The sequence below is a fragment of the Toxotes jaculatrix genome, chromosome 5, assembly GCF_017976425.1.
Source record: "Toxotes jaculatrix isolate fToxJac2 chromosome 5, fToxJac2.pri, whole genome shotgun sequence".
Lineage (NCBI taxonomy): Eukaryota > Metazoa > Chordata > Actinopteri > Toxotidae > Toxotes > Toxotes jaculatrix.
Window position 1 is genome coordinate 889,927 of NC_054398.1, and position 14,980 is coordinate 904,906.

General features: G+C 42.2%; 1 protein-coding gene across 1 annotated transcript in view; it reads right to left on the bottom strand.

Annotated features, from left to right (window-relative positions):
- ntrk3a (neurotrophic tyrosine kinase, receptor, type 3a) overlaps window positions 1-14,980 on the bottom strand; it is a 122,288-nt gene that overhangs the window by 28,135 nt on the left and 79,173 nt on the right. Inside the window, 1 exon segment of the mRNA XM_041038353.1 lies at window positions 13,016-13,118. Within this exon segment, the coding sequence (XP_040894287.1) occupies window positions 13,016-13,118 (103 nt within the window).

Here is a 14,980-nt window from a genome sequence, read left to right on the forward strand (position 1 = left end):
TAGTGGGACGAATAATGGCAAAGTGACAACAATAATTTATATATATACAGAGAGATAGATATAGAGACATACATATATATCCCTCTCTCCCTCTCCAGGCCAGGCTGCTAATGACAGAAAGTGCAGTGAATGTCTGATGAGTGAGAGTTTTAATTTTTCAGCACAGCATGGTTAATCGTTGTGTAATCTCAAGATGACACACTGAAATATTGATCTGAAGGTCTGGGAGCGAGAGACAGGAGGTCTCTGCACACATACAGTACACACTCTGCTCTAAGTGCTGAAGGTTTCACACACTCACAGGTCAGTGCATTATTTCTTATCTGTGAATTTGGCAAAGCTTCAGTGAAAGGTCACTGACAGATGAACGTCTGAAGGGTTCACGGACTTCATGTCTCATAAGTCTTGTATCTGTTGGTATAAAGGTAGTTTATACTTTAGGTGTTGCTATGTCAACCACCTCGACCTCCGCCGCATAAAAGGCACGCTCCGTCCTGCACTGCCACTGGACAGTAACATGAATCGTGAGAATCCTGCCATAAAAGATGACCGGCGCATCAATCACGAAATCAGAATGTTTTTTGTAAGGCCATATTTGAACATACCCCTCGCTGGTTGTTTGCATCAGGTCTTTCAAAAGCTGCTTATTTCTTTAACAACTTGCGGACGTCTGTCAGTGGGATGGTAGAGACCTTCACTCCCTTTCCTTCTATGGTTTTAAGAGATCGTTAAAACTTTTGACTCCTTTAGTTTCAGAGCCTGAAACGTGGGTGCAGCTTATTAACCTTGAAAGCCAAAGCTCTGAAGCAACTGTTTTAATTTTAATAACTCAAACTCAACTTTCTAGTCGTTCTTGAGCATCTGGAGCATTTGGAGGATTTAAACAGCAATATTCTGCCACTTTCCCTGAATGCTTCCTGAATAAAGATGAACAGGCTGAGCCTCCAGTCAAAGAAAGGATGGAAGAAACTAAGACATTTAATTATAAAGACATAGCCGTGCTTGTGTTTTTATTTCCTCCTGGTTTCTGGTCATTCTTTCTCTTTCTCTGTCTCTCACTGTAAAACTCATTTTGTTTTCTTGCTTTATTGCTTTCTATGAAAGTGAATAACCCTGTAATTGGTATTTCATACTTTGGAAGTATTTTCCTTTTTGTTTAGTGATGGTGACAGAGAGTGAATGAACCATGGAGAATGTTTCTGGCACCTCTCACTTCATGCTGAGAAAATGGTCCCATTTAGTTCTTTAATCCAATCTAGTTCCCACCAAAGGCTTTGGTAGTTATTTGTTGGTGTAAATAAACAGCATTGAGATTTATTTAGTTTTGAATCTGACTTACATGGACACTGCAGAGACAGACAGTGATCGACGACTGCAGGTTTGGGGGCAGGCGCTAAGTTTGGCCGGTAAATCAAAAAGTTACTGGCACTGACCTGTGGCATAAACACAGTCATAAATACTGTATAACTACACAGTTAAGAGGTCCTGAATAACTTAGCAGCAGGTCAACAGGTCAGCACCTAAGAAACGTAATTCTAGCTTCAGGATGTGAACAGGATGTCATGGCCCTGTTCACCAGTACTTTTTGATTTAACTGAGATGTAGGACACGAGGACGCCGAGAGAAGGTGAGAGCCGGGTGACTGACAGGGAATAAGGCAGCGAGGAAAGGAAGCTTTCCACTGCAGAGCCAAGGAAAGCACAGTAAACCTCTTCTCTCCTCTGTGTACATCTAACAGCAAAAACTGCACACACACACACACACACACACACACACACACACACACACACACACACTGCAGCTGGCACCAAACTCTATAAAACACAGCCCTTCAGTCTCTGTGAGCCAGTTTCCATGACAATAATCTGCCATTTTAGGCCGCACAGAAACACGTGTGTTAGCGCGTCACCAGGGTGTGCGCTAACCACACATTTTCTCTCATTTACCAATTTTAAAAGTGCTGATGGATAATTCGAGACGCCATCTGTCATTTCGATGGATTACAGATAATTGCTAGTAATTCAACACAGATACATAATAAGAATTTACAAAATGATGCAGAATGTAATGAAATGACGCAGAGCCAAAGAAAGAGTGTAATGAGCAAGTTAAAAAAAACATTTACAGCGTTGATGAATCTTTAATCATGTTTTTAAGGAAATTTCCTGCCTGGATTTCCAGATTTCCGGATGTCAGGCTGCCAAACCTCATGAAGGTCTGAGGGTAAGAGCTTCCTGACACTGCGCCGATGGCACCAGAGAATAACCATGATTGGCGATTCTAATTAACAGGCAAGTTGAAATTACAATGGAGATACAGATGCAGCTGCTGTATTATATTCATTGAGCGTTAGCGCTGCTCTGTGTAGATGTGATTTGTTGGTGAATAATTTGTAACTTTGATAGCGAAACTTTTAGTCCACGTATAATAATTACAGCCATTCGGTTCAGGCTTTCGTGGTTCCACAGAATAAACTGTACTGACTTTGATGATCCTCTGACTTTTCCTCCGGCACATTCATCAGATGATCACCTTTTTGATTTGTCATGGAAAGTGAAGTACAGGTGTGTTCTGTTCAGGCGTCAGGCCGTGTGAGTGACAGTGAGCCAGCGAGTTCACGCCGTCATTACGAGGATGTTGATATGTATCAGGTCATACAGTGTCTGACTGCTGCTGCTGGGTTTCATACTGTTACTGCTGTGACCTAATTTCAGATTCTTAATAAACATAGTGAATATTAAATGTTCAGTACTTCTGCACCAGGCTGCTCGTTAGAACTTTAATTACAAGTTCATTTGTTTAATCACTGACAGGAAATTGTCAGTTGATGAATGAAAGTGACAGAAATGTACGGTAGCTCTCCTCAGTAACAGTTTACACGGACATACTGAACATACTGAACATGTTCAGTGTGTTACTGACAGTTCTGTGCATCTCTGTCACTTTCATTCATTCCTGTCCACTAAAAACCGTCCTGTTAGCTTCACACCAACACCCACTGCTTCCACTTCACTGTCAGGCTGAAAGGAAAGAGCTGTCACGGAAAATCTCAAACCGCTCATCAATTTTTCAGCAGCTTTACATTTATAAAGGAGCCTCTCCAGCATTTGCATATAGCACGTGCTGAAAGGATCAACTGTGTTAAACCACAAATCAAACAGATCAAACAAGGAGCGTTCATTTGTTAGAATCTTCAGGCTCTTTAAAGACTGTAGGAATTTTAATGCAATTATAGCATCTCTGAGATTATTCAGATGGTTCTTATATATGGAGAGTTTGTTTGTGATGCTGCCCTTTAGACTAACTATCCAGTGCTGATGAAGCCCTGCTGCACTTTCTTCATACACTAATGTTACGACAGGAACTCATCTGTTCGGCACTGTATTTAGAAAGGACCTCCAAATAAAATTAGATGGTCCCAGTTTGGTCTGAGGACATTTGCAAAAGTCAAGGTTACTGCTGAACTATGTAAATGGTTAAGTGGTGTATATGCACACAGGCCAGTCCCACAGCCCGAATGTGTCATTTGTATTGAAGCAGGCACCATTCCCACAGGGTTCCACTGCAGATCCAAGCCAAGAAACTCTCTGTCACATCAAGTGTTTGCTGCTTTCCATTTACACAAGTTATTAGCCAGAGGCCTTTATCAAAAAGACAGGATCCCTGCAGGGTTTCTGTAAGGCTCTGGTATGTGCCAGAAAACCAGGAAGAACACAAAATGATTCCATATTCGCTCTCTCTGAACTCTGCTAATGTTCTCATGAGCCAGTCATGAGGAACGATGATAACTCTTTATTCTAATTGTAATGAGCCAGTTCCTTCTCCCATAGGCTTTCACTACTGCAAGCAATAACCAATGAGCACTCTGTCTGGGGAGATACTGGATGTGTGTGTGTGTGTGTGTGTGTGTGATGCCATAGTGTAACAAAGCAATATTTAAATCTACATTAGAGAAGGAAAGAAGCTAAGAGCTGTAATTATGTATATGTTTGATGGTCCTATTTAAATGATAATGAACACAGAGCATGGAGAGTCTTCCTTAAGGGAACATGTACAGGATAAATACCTTCATTCATCTGCTGTGACTCATGAAGAGGTTCACATTCTGGTTCTTTCTCTCTGCTTTGGTACTGACTGCTCGTTCTCTTAAACAGAAGCAGAATCACCAAAGCAAAAAAAAAAAACATGTAACAATATAAGAAAAAAATCGAATCAGTATAAAGACATATACAAACAAACTTTAAATTATTATTACTATTTCATTTTATGTAATTAATATTAAAGTTTTAAATTTAATATCTCTGTAAATGATGTGCAAATGTTTCACAAATTTCTAATTTTGTAAAAACTGTTAATAATGACAATACATCTCATTTATCAAACCTGCCTCCCTAAAATAAATGACATTCATCTACTAATGGCAAAAATGTTTGGAAAAGGAAATGTGACATCACCTGAATTTGATTTTATTAAATGAAGAAACATTTTAATAAATGTGTCTAAACTTTTTTATGGTTCTGTTTGTGTGTTCACAGCCTTTGGTTGGCCTTAGCTACGACGGTGGTCTCAAGTTCTGACAAAGTCCACAAACCTTAGTCCTGCTTAAATATTTAGGAGACATGGCTGGCTGTGCTGTGATTCAAAGTTAGGAGGGTAAACTGACAAAATTTTATTCAGTGGAAGCAAACACAACACAAACTGCTTCGTTTGTTGCCAGAGCATCCAGCTCCTTTCTTTATCAGCTCCTCTGATGAATTACAAACGGCTCCTTAACCAGTTACCTTGTCAATATGTAACCTGGCTCGTAATCAGCTGAGCTATGCTCCAGACTACCAGCCCTCAGAAACTTAGCTCGTAAGTTCAGTTACGCTAAGCCACATACATGCAGCAAGCAGACCGTATTTCCGGTGGTGTGTGAAGATGATGTGGATCGTTAGTGGAACACACGGACATGTTGGGATGTATCTGCTAAATGATGCTGTGGCTTCAACCGTTAGCTCTGCTGAGGGATACAGTGTAGGAAGCTAGCTCCTAGCAACTACATTTTAAAATTCCAGCACACAGCTGCAGCGTGTTCAGGTGTTTTCGGTCACAGGAATCAGATTAGCCATATTCTGACTTGGCTCCATTTGAAAGTGCGATTACTGGTTTTTCTTGAGGTGACGTGTTTGCTGTATGAGCGACTGATCAGCTGCCTGGGCTACGCTGCTCCCAGTGCCCTTCACTGCACGAACAGCTCCCCTTGTTCAGTTACACAGTCTCACTTCATATCAAACTAAATCTCATTACATTCTAACTGTGGGTAAGGAATGGCTCACTGACAACAGTTTGGAGAGCCCTGAGATTTTCATGGTCAGGCAGCAGAGAAAATGACAGGGAACAGTTGTGCTTCAGTCAGACCTCAGAACAAATATCAGCCACACATTCAAACCGTTCTGATCTGTTCCATGCTCTGACAACTACTACTACTTGTACTGCTACAGCCGCACTTGACAATTAGCTATCATGTCCTGCTTTGGAATTAAATCACAGGTCATTAACTCATCAGCGTCTCAGCGTTCACTGAATCAGAAACATGATCATTTAATCATCGCACAGTCGTTCACTACCATCTGAAACAGAGCAAAGTCTGAGAGCCGGCCTGTTACCAAGCACACGAACAGGCTGATTAATGTGAATAAACTGTAACACGAGACTCGTAGTTTATTACCAACATCTGTTTGATGCTTTAGCTCGTCACATGAATGCAGCAGAGGTGTTAGTATGATTTTTACCATACACCTACCTTCTGCAGTGCACATCTGGCAGACCACAGACAATCATCTTACAGTCTTCCATGTACAGTAACCTGTGATGTTACAGTGAGCAGGAAAAGTCTGTCCCCTGACTTTAGTCTTTAGGACAGAGCCTCCCCTCAGGCAGCACGAGGGCCCTGTTAAACCTGCACTAAGCCTGGGGGAAGCACTGCCTGAAGGAAAAACTCAGGGAACAAATGACTCTTTTACTGATGTTCGAATGTTTCCACAGCTCATACAGCTACAAATATGAAGTGAGCAAGACTACACTGTTCGAAGGAAACAATCAGATGAACATAACATCAGATATATCACGTGCTGATCAGTGTTTAGACTGTGAAAGCTGCAGTACTTCAATAGGAAAATACTCCACTACAACTAAAAGCCATGCATGTTGGCAGGATGTACTTCAGGTATCAAAAGTAAAAGCAGGCAACTCATAATTCAGAAAAGTGACTGACTTTCTATGTAAAATTCTAATCTGTAAAGACAATAGCAACTAAAGCTAAATATGCTGAATAATAAGTAGTTTGTGGTGCTGTTGCATTGTGGAAAATGCCTCTGTGTTTACACTGCTGTGCTGGTTCCATGAGTTAGGAGGGAATAAGTCTCAGCAGGTGAACTGCTTCTAGGCTTATCCGTTATAAAAAGAGTAAAATGATGTGTAATCAGCTGGTCATAGAGAAAGTCTTCAATATTTATACGTTTCAGGAAGTAACACCATGCGCTGAGCTGCCATCTAAGGATAAATATCTGCTGATATGAATGTACGTATGAAAACCTTAAAGGACAGATAATTATGTAAATAAACACAAAAACTAAAACAAAATCCTAAATCTCTGCAAACCAGGCACAGAGCTGAGCCGAGCTGTCGGACACAGAAGTCAGAAAGTGATCCCAGAGACGGAGCCTGAGCCAGAGTTAGCGAGTGTTTGAGTGTGAATAAGTAAAGCAGGCCCTGAGGAGGCTGTTTGGTTTTTAATAAAACACCAGAGCAGATGGTAGTATGATCTGGGACGCAGAGAGACAGAGAGACAGAGTCAAAAATAACAAAGTACAGAATGTGTAGAGAAATACATAAGAGGGAGCCTCCAGAGAATCCACCTTCTTTCAAGCTCTCTCTCTTTTCTGTTGTGGTCAGGAGCGTCTCCTCCCACACTTTAAACCAGTGTTGGTTAGTAATGTGTTCATAATGCAATACAATACATCATCCAAGTGTTGTGTCATATATCAGAACTAAAAAAGCGTTTTCTTTCCCCACATAAGCACAAACAGGTCTGCAGGCTGCGTTTTAGTCTCCACCCCCACAACACCAGCAACATGAAAGTCTGCAGTGTCTTCAAGATTTCTGCTCGCAGAGAGAAACACTGAGTCCCTTCGTTTCTTAGCAATTTTTTGAACTAAAAAAAAAAAAGAAAAAAATATAAAGAAAAAAATTATATGTCAGAAAATACGTGAATCAGCCAGTGAAACACACATGACGTAAAAAACCTGTGAGGACCCCAGTGAAGCTTCATCTACAGCCCTGGGTTCAAAGGTGAATGTGCTGTAGGATAAAAACAAATGTAATAAATATGACAACAAGCCACATCACAAGAATTTGTTGTGTGAAGGTGTGAGCCTAAAACTACAGAAAAGTGGTACCTGTAAGCACGTGGAGCCTTAGCAGCTGTTCTGGGCCACAGACAGAGGTCTTCACAGACCCTACTGAGAAGATTAACTGATACTTCAAGTGATTACTGAGTCTGTGAGCAGAGTCAGGTTATGTTTGACACAAAGGCTGAATGAGAGACTTCTGCCATGTTTTAGTTTTTTCAGTCTCTGTGGTAAAATGCAGTGATCTGCTGAGCGTGATGTGACTTTATCACTGCAGCCACCACAACCTCTTAAACGTGGAGTAAGTGATTCTCATCAAATATCCACAAAAGGCTTGTCCTCAGTGAACATCCTGCCAGCACAATACGATTCCAGCCAATCAGCCCCAGGGATCACATGCACGCGCTCATGCACAGGACAAGTGAAAGAAGAAGAGCAAAGAGGGGAGAGCTGGGGGAAAGTGGGCAGTGGGAGTGAGAGGTGATAAATCTGTCACACGTCGACAGACAGCGGTGTGCAGACGTCTGAAAGGTTCTGCAGCGTTTTCCGACTCTCAGTCCAAACCTGTGTGTTTCAGTAGGAGCTCTGATAGTGTGTTACACTTCAGGTTGTGCCTGTTGATACTTGACAGAAGACGTTCGGTCACTCTGCAGTCCTCTGACCTGGTCTTAATTAGAGATGGAGATAATTAAGAGGCTTTGGTAAGAAAATCAAGGTCTATGAGGCTGAAAGACCCGACAAGCTGTATTTTTAGTGAATGTTTTGAATGATAGCATCCTCAGTTCTTCCAGCAGTATTCAGTGGTATTTCACAGTCCAGCCTGCCTTTGGTGATATCCTTAACTGGTCTGTTCTGCCTCAGGCCAGTCGCTCACACAGGAAAGAAAACAGTAAAAACACTCGTGGCCTTCATGGCCTGGCAGAGACCTTAAACCTCTGCATCTCTGAAAGACGACGAGCTAAATAATGTTTCCCAAGCTGAAGAGCTGCTTCAATTGGATAAGCTGTAAACAAACAAACAAACAAAAGATACAGCTCATGTAATTCCCATCAAACCACAGGAACACCAAGTCTTTCCAGAAAGACCGGCCAAAGCCAAACACTACAATAATCAGTCGCACTCACTGTGAAGCAACATCTGGACCTGCTGACATGAAGAACATCCTTGTTGGATGTCACTTCAGAAATAAATGAGAGCTTCGCCTCTATCGATGCAATATTACAATATATTTTATAAATCCAAAGCACTTTGTGTTAAAGTGGTTTTGTACTTACACACAAGTTCTTCCTCATTTGGTCTTTAACAGTTGAGTCAGAGCACAGATGAACCAGTACAAGCTAATGTGTTATTCACTTCCACTTCCAGAAGACAGATACTATCATGTCTATAAAGCAGGAGATGAAGAGGGAGACAGACACTGGCAGAGAGACATCTCTCAGTCCTCTCTGGACATTAAAAGACTTCTGGATCCATAAGCAGATTAGAGTGTGATTAAGTTGACAATATTCCTTCCGAGGAGAAAACAGAGATGTAATTTCCCCTCGAGCAGAAGAACAGCGAGTATGAAGAGGAGGATTTATGGAGACGTAATGCAATCACCAGTTTCTCCTCGGCTCCTTCTTCTTTAAAAAGCTTCCACTCTGAGTGACTGAGACTCCATATCAACACACTTCATCTCTGTGAACGCCGCGAGTCAAATGTCAGTGTTATGGGTGTGTGTGTGTGTGTGTGTGTGTGTGTGTGTGTGTGTGCGCGCCTGGAAGTGCACAGTCACCCTACAGGCAGTAATGTGGGTTGGCTGTAAGGCAGCACTAAATAAACAGATGGATGCAATCAACAGATGGTTGATATGGTGTTTCTATGTATGTGCCCTAAAGACAGAGTGTGTGTGTGTGTGTGTGTGTGTGTGTGTGTGTGTGTGTGTGTGTGCGTGTGTGTGTGTGTGTGTGTGTGTGTGCGTGTGTGTGTGTGTGTGCGTGTGTGTGTGTGTGTGTGTGTGTTAAGTCAACGTGTCAGACTTTCCAACAGACACATGCTGTGAAAAGCTTTTAAACACAGAGAACTGCTAACAAGTCTATTTTGAAACACGAGGTGTTTATAAGATTTTCTTTCTCCTAGAGTTTTACCTTTTGCTTCAGCTCATAAACAAACCATACATTCTCACATTACATCAATTATAATTAATAATAATGGCACAAACAAATAAAGGCCTGTCTATGGGGCCATTGTTGTAGCAAAACTATTTACAGTGTGGTTGAGTTGTGTGTAGTCAGATTTGTAGATGTGTATTGGCGTCTCTGAATGTGTTGCAAACGTGTACACATGCAAATCTGAATATAGATTTTTTTCTTTTTACACGTTTACAAGTTTGATCATGCACACACAGATTCTGCACATTTACACTCTGCGCTACACAAAGCTCACATTCAGAAATTCTGTTACACACTCACAGATCTGATGACACACGTTACAACACACATTATCTTTTATAAATAGTTTTGATAAACAATGCGCTCCCCTCACACCTGTCACTGACAGCAAGAAAACATGGCCTGGGCTGAAATGACCTGTATTACAATGGATCACATGGTAAATTCAGCATACACTGGCACAGCAGTATCCTCACTACAAGAGTAGAGTCATGTCATACTTACCACTGTGATGCTCTGTGTTGTGTGACATCAAACACACACACAAACAGGATTAATAGCACGAGTTACTGAGCAGGGTTTGTTTGTCGTGGCAGCAACAAGCTAAGAAATTTCTAATAGAAGCCCTGCAACTGGAAAGTGCATCCACACGCACACTCAGTGAGAACGTTAGGTCCATTCACCCGGATGAAAGTCTGTCAGTCTGAAAGTGGAACAGGAAATGTTTTCCACCCAAACACAGTGACTGAGTGAAACTGAGGAGCTAAAGCCAAACTGTCTGCCTCCTCTCCACAAAACTTGACTCATAAGCACTGGATCCTTTCCATCTCTCATCCCTATCTGCTCACATGAGGCGTCACAGATGAGTGTGGATGGTAAACAGGGGCGTGCTGTGGACACTTTACTTTCACCATGTCTGAGTTTTACAGTTTGCAGACAGCTCTAGCTGCCAGCTGAGGGGGGCAGTGTGAGCTGCTGCTTCAATCCTCGGCCGCTCTGCTGGAGCTCCATGTGGAGGATGTGTGCTGGTGCACTGCTGCATCAGGCTCAGGTGCTCTGTCCACTTCATAAGCTTTGTCTTAAAGCAGTGGAAACACTCCCACCTGTTTGCTTGGTAGGTTGTAAAGTGAAAACACGTTTACGAGAAACCGGAAAATCTGGAAAAATAGATGATAGTTGCAAACCATGTGCTGCTAATCATTTTCACTGAAGGCTTTATCTTAATATAAAACTAATGAAATGCATTTATAAGCATTATATTAATATGGGACATTACTTTTTACTGTCCTGTCTAGAGACCCCTGCTGTTCTCATGTTTGGTTATCTTCCCAGAAAGATGCCTGAGCTCCTGAAAGCCTGTTCCTGACCAGGAACCGTGTCCTGCCAGTGACACACACTGGAGACAAAGAAGTGCCTTCTTTGATGGATTGAGCTTGTACTTATCCTTTTGTTTTTTTTTGTGTGTCCTTGGAGAACCACCCGACCTTCCCACAGCCGGTGGCACCAACGGGTTTCATCTTCAGTTTTTCTTTCTTTGAATAGAAGCTGTGGAGGATAATCCACGTTTGTGACCACAGCAGCTCCCTGATATAAAGGAAACGCGAATTTCTGGCAACTATGAAGCAAACGACCACAACAGGAACTCGGCAAACAGGCAGTCAAACAGCAGCAGGGTAACAGGCAGGCAGTCCCTGCTGGCCCCACACTGAGGCCTCTCCAGCTAAGAGCCATTACAGCACCATTTTAAAGTCATTCTACATGATAAATGGGCTGAATTTATATACAATAATAACTACACAATACATAATACTAACCAGCCTGGTATTCATTAATCACTGACTCTTTGATGATTGATGAGTCGTGTCTTTCTACCTGCAGGATGACAGTTTGTCAGTGCCTGTAACAGAAATGAGTCACATGAGGTTCAGCAGCTCTCTGACAATGTCGAGCTCCAGACAGAGGAGTCACAAACGGCTGCTCGAGGTCCCTGTCAGGAAAATGTAATCCTACTGCTGCAGGCTCATGGATTAAAGTAAAAAAAAATCTTCTGAGTGAAATTTTTTTCGCGCTACAGCCAAGTCACACGCAGTGTGTGAAACAAGTTCCAGGTTAGGTTACTTGACACCTGCTTAAGAAATACTAATGCATAGGACTTCAGCACCAAATGCAGCTATCATGTTTAAATGCTCGACCAATATTATTTTACAGGAGGAGGATTTTAAAAAGCTGTTCTATAGCATCTATTGCATTTTTTTGTTGGCTTTTCAATTTTTTTTGCAAAACGTGCTCATTTCTTTCTCTCTAAAATAATCAAGCATCTACATAACTTTTCATTACATGTTATTTTTCTTATTATTTCAGGTAAACCTTTTACATATAAGAAAATAGAAATCAAAAATACATAAACAAACAGCACCAGGATTAAATAACAAAGAGTGCAAATCTCTATGGTACATTTTTTCAGTTTAAGAGCCATTATCTCTTTTTGATGAGCGGCAGTACCATGTGTGCAAAGATAGGACACATGGGAGTTTGGCACTGACAGTCTCGACAGTGCGCACCGGCCTTCAGCGCAGGATTTAATGAGTTCGACCAGTGGTTGGGCGATGGTCAGCGACAAATCATGTTCGGCAATAAACGAACATATGCGTACTTTGTGGTTGCAAACACGGTCTGCCATGGATTGTTGCGCCTCCGTTGTTGTTATTGTGGCACCTGGCGCCTTGTGAGACGCATCAGTCTGATGGTGAGTCAGCACTTTTTTGCTGTCTCGCTGACACTTTTTTTTGTGTTCGGTCAATATCCGATACATCGGAGCAGTTGATCATTATGAGGGAGTCCATGCTAGCTTAACTATCGCGCCACAGCTCCGTGTTTACATTCCACTCTGATATGGGACATGATTTTTATTTTTTTCCTCCCCGGATCTACATTGATCTCATAAGTTGCCTCTGTGAACTCCGGAATGACGGAAATCCGTCGTAGCGACGGAGAACTTTAATCCATGTGCAGGTCATTTAGGCACTGAACAGCACATGCTGTTCTCTGACTGTGGGTCCTGTTTTCATGGTAGAGAAACAACTCGTGCCAGCAGCGCGACTCAGTTTGGTATTTTCCTGCCTGAAATCTTCTCTGCCCTCCCTTTAATCCTTACTCAGCTGCTCCCTCCCTTCATACTCCTCGTCCTTCTGTCTTTATATCTCTTAATTATTCTGCAACCTTTTCTTCCTGACATTGCTCCTTCTGTCCATTCAGTCCACCACACTGTGCAGGAATGTATGAATACTTTAAAGACACTGACAAAGCTGACAGTTTCAGCCTTTCCATCCACGAGTACCGGTGCTGACCTTCACCGCTCCGTATCAGTCACACACTGAAGCTTCATTCAAGTCCCTCGCTCTGAGCCTGATGAAGGACATTACAGCTCCTCAGAAACACAGCGCGCACACACTGAGAGATATGCAGGCTTCTTACCTTTCATGCCAAATTTGGAGCGTCGTCCATACTTGTTGATGAGAAGGAACAGAATCACCAGCATCACACAGGCAAACCCTGCCAGGCCTACTGCTATGGAGACCTAGGATCAGGAAATCATCACAGTTACACAGTTTCTGTGCTTATATAACAGCAAACATATGACAAACACCAGGATTAAAGGAAGGAGGCAGCTTCAGTAAGCCCGAGGGCTGGAGCCCTGTGGACCAGAGAAAGATGTTTCTACAGCTATGGACCAGACTTCCAGGCACTGTGCTGCCATTATTTGTGATACCCAGAGAAAAAAAACAAAACCTAATGTTTAGTAACCCTCCAGATTTTCTCCTGGTGGCAATGTCAGGCCTACATTTCCACTGGACACAAGACTTTATGTCCACAGAGGATGAGCCACTTTTCAGTTTGGACATGGGCCAAATTGCCACTTTGAATATGAGATATCTTATCAGTGAAATGGGATTTACTGCACAGTGTGTATCACATTTACTGAACTGTATGTGTAAAAGTGCTGAATCACAGTTCAACTGGCTTTGGTAAGAAATCAGGAGGGTTACTGTAACGTTGGACACCAGACTGTCCAGCGTTGAAGGCTGGAGTCTCCGTGTCTGAACGATGCTTACTGTAAACTGTTCCTACAGGAGAAGACTATGACAGTCTGGTGTAAGAGGCTGGTGGGGGAAGGAATTGCTGAGCAGATTCTGTACTGTCTCTCATGTACGGAGTATTGTTTCCTGATCCCAGAACAAATCCAGTCATCTAAGACAACAGCACCTTACTGTAGATTGTTTTCTTTTTATTTACCATCTACATAAGAAGTAGTCAAACGTATGGGAGGAAACAGCACAGTCCTGCTGTTAAACTTTACATTTTGAGGCCCCGCTGCTGGTAAGGATCCCAGCATGGTCTTAGTTCTGTCCAACATTTTCTTACATGGTGTAATGAAACACTGCGGTCTCATCTTCCTGTTTTTACACACCATTCAACATGACAACATCCGTGTCACACACGCACTCACACTCAAGAAGCATGACCACTGTTACCTGAGCACTGAAATACATGAAAGACAAAAGACACGTACACACTACACTACTTCACAGCCTCAGCCGTGACCATTATCTTTTCCCAGTCAATTACAGGAAAAAGATTAACTCAATTACATTTCTAACCAACTCTCAGGCTCACAGGCCACCGGGGGATTTCAGCAGAGAGGAGAAGGAAAGGTTAGATTAAAACAGCACCCTCTGCCTCCTTTACTGGCTTTTTAAAAAAAAATCTCCTTCTTTGTTAAATGTCTTTTTCTTTCTCCCTGAGGTGGATGGATTCTCTCAGAGTTTATACACTGACAGTTACTTTCATCAACTAAATTCTTCCATCATTTTTTTCAATTTCAAACGCTCTGCATCATCCAAATGTGCAAAGTCAGTGTTGTTCCTATGCACCGTCTAACCCAACCCTCTATGTAAATACTGCTCACTGAACACATAAACCCCAAACCACATGTCACAATATGTGCAGCCAAGAAAACACCAAGTGTGAACAACTATAACACAAAAAGTGTACACAAGAATTATCAGACAAAACAAATACAAAAGCAAAAATGGGGGGCACACACCTTTTGTGATTGTTGGTCAGGGGATTTTTAACGGAGTTAAAGTGGGTTTTCCCTCCTTACTGCTGCACACCAGGAGTTTGTTTCTTTCATGCTTTTCTCTTTTGTTTTGCCCCAGTTTAGCAGGATTTAAGGGATTTAAATACCATCCCACCTCCTAAGGACATAGCCACAGTCTCTACATCAGCAATCCCTTTCCCACTCAGATGGTGACCGCTTGTAGTTCCAAGATCTGTTCCTTTATGGCTTCCAGAAAAGTGGCAACCGTGTTGTCAGTGACTTTAGGGATGTTAAACAATATCCGGCTCCATGGAACTGGAGTTAGCACGGAGCCATGC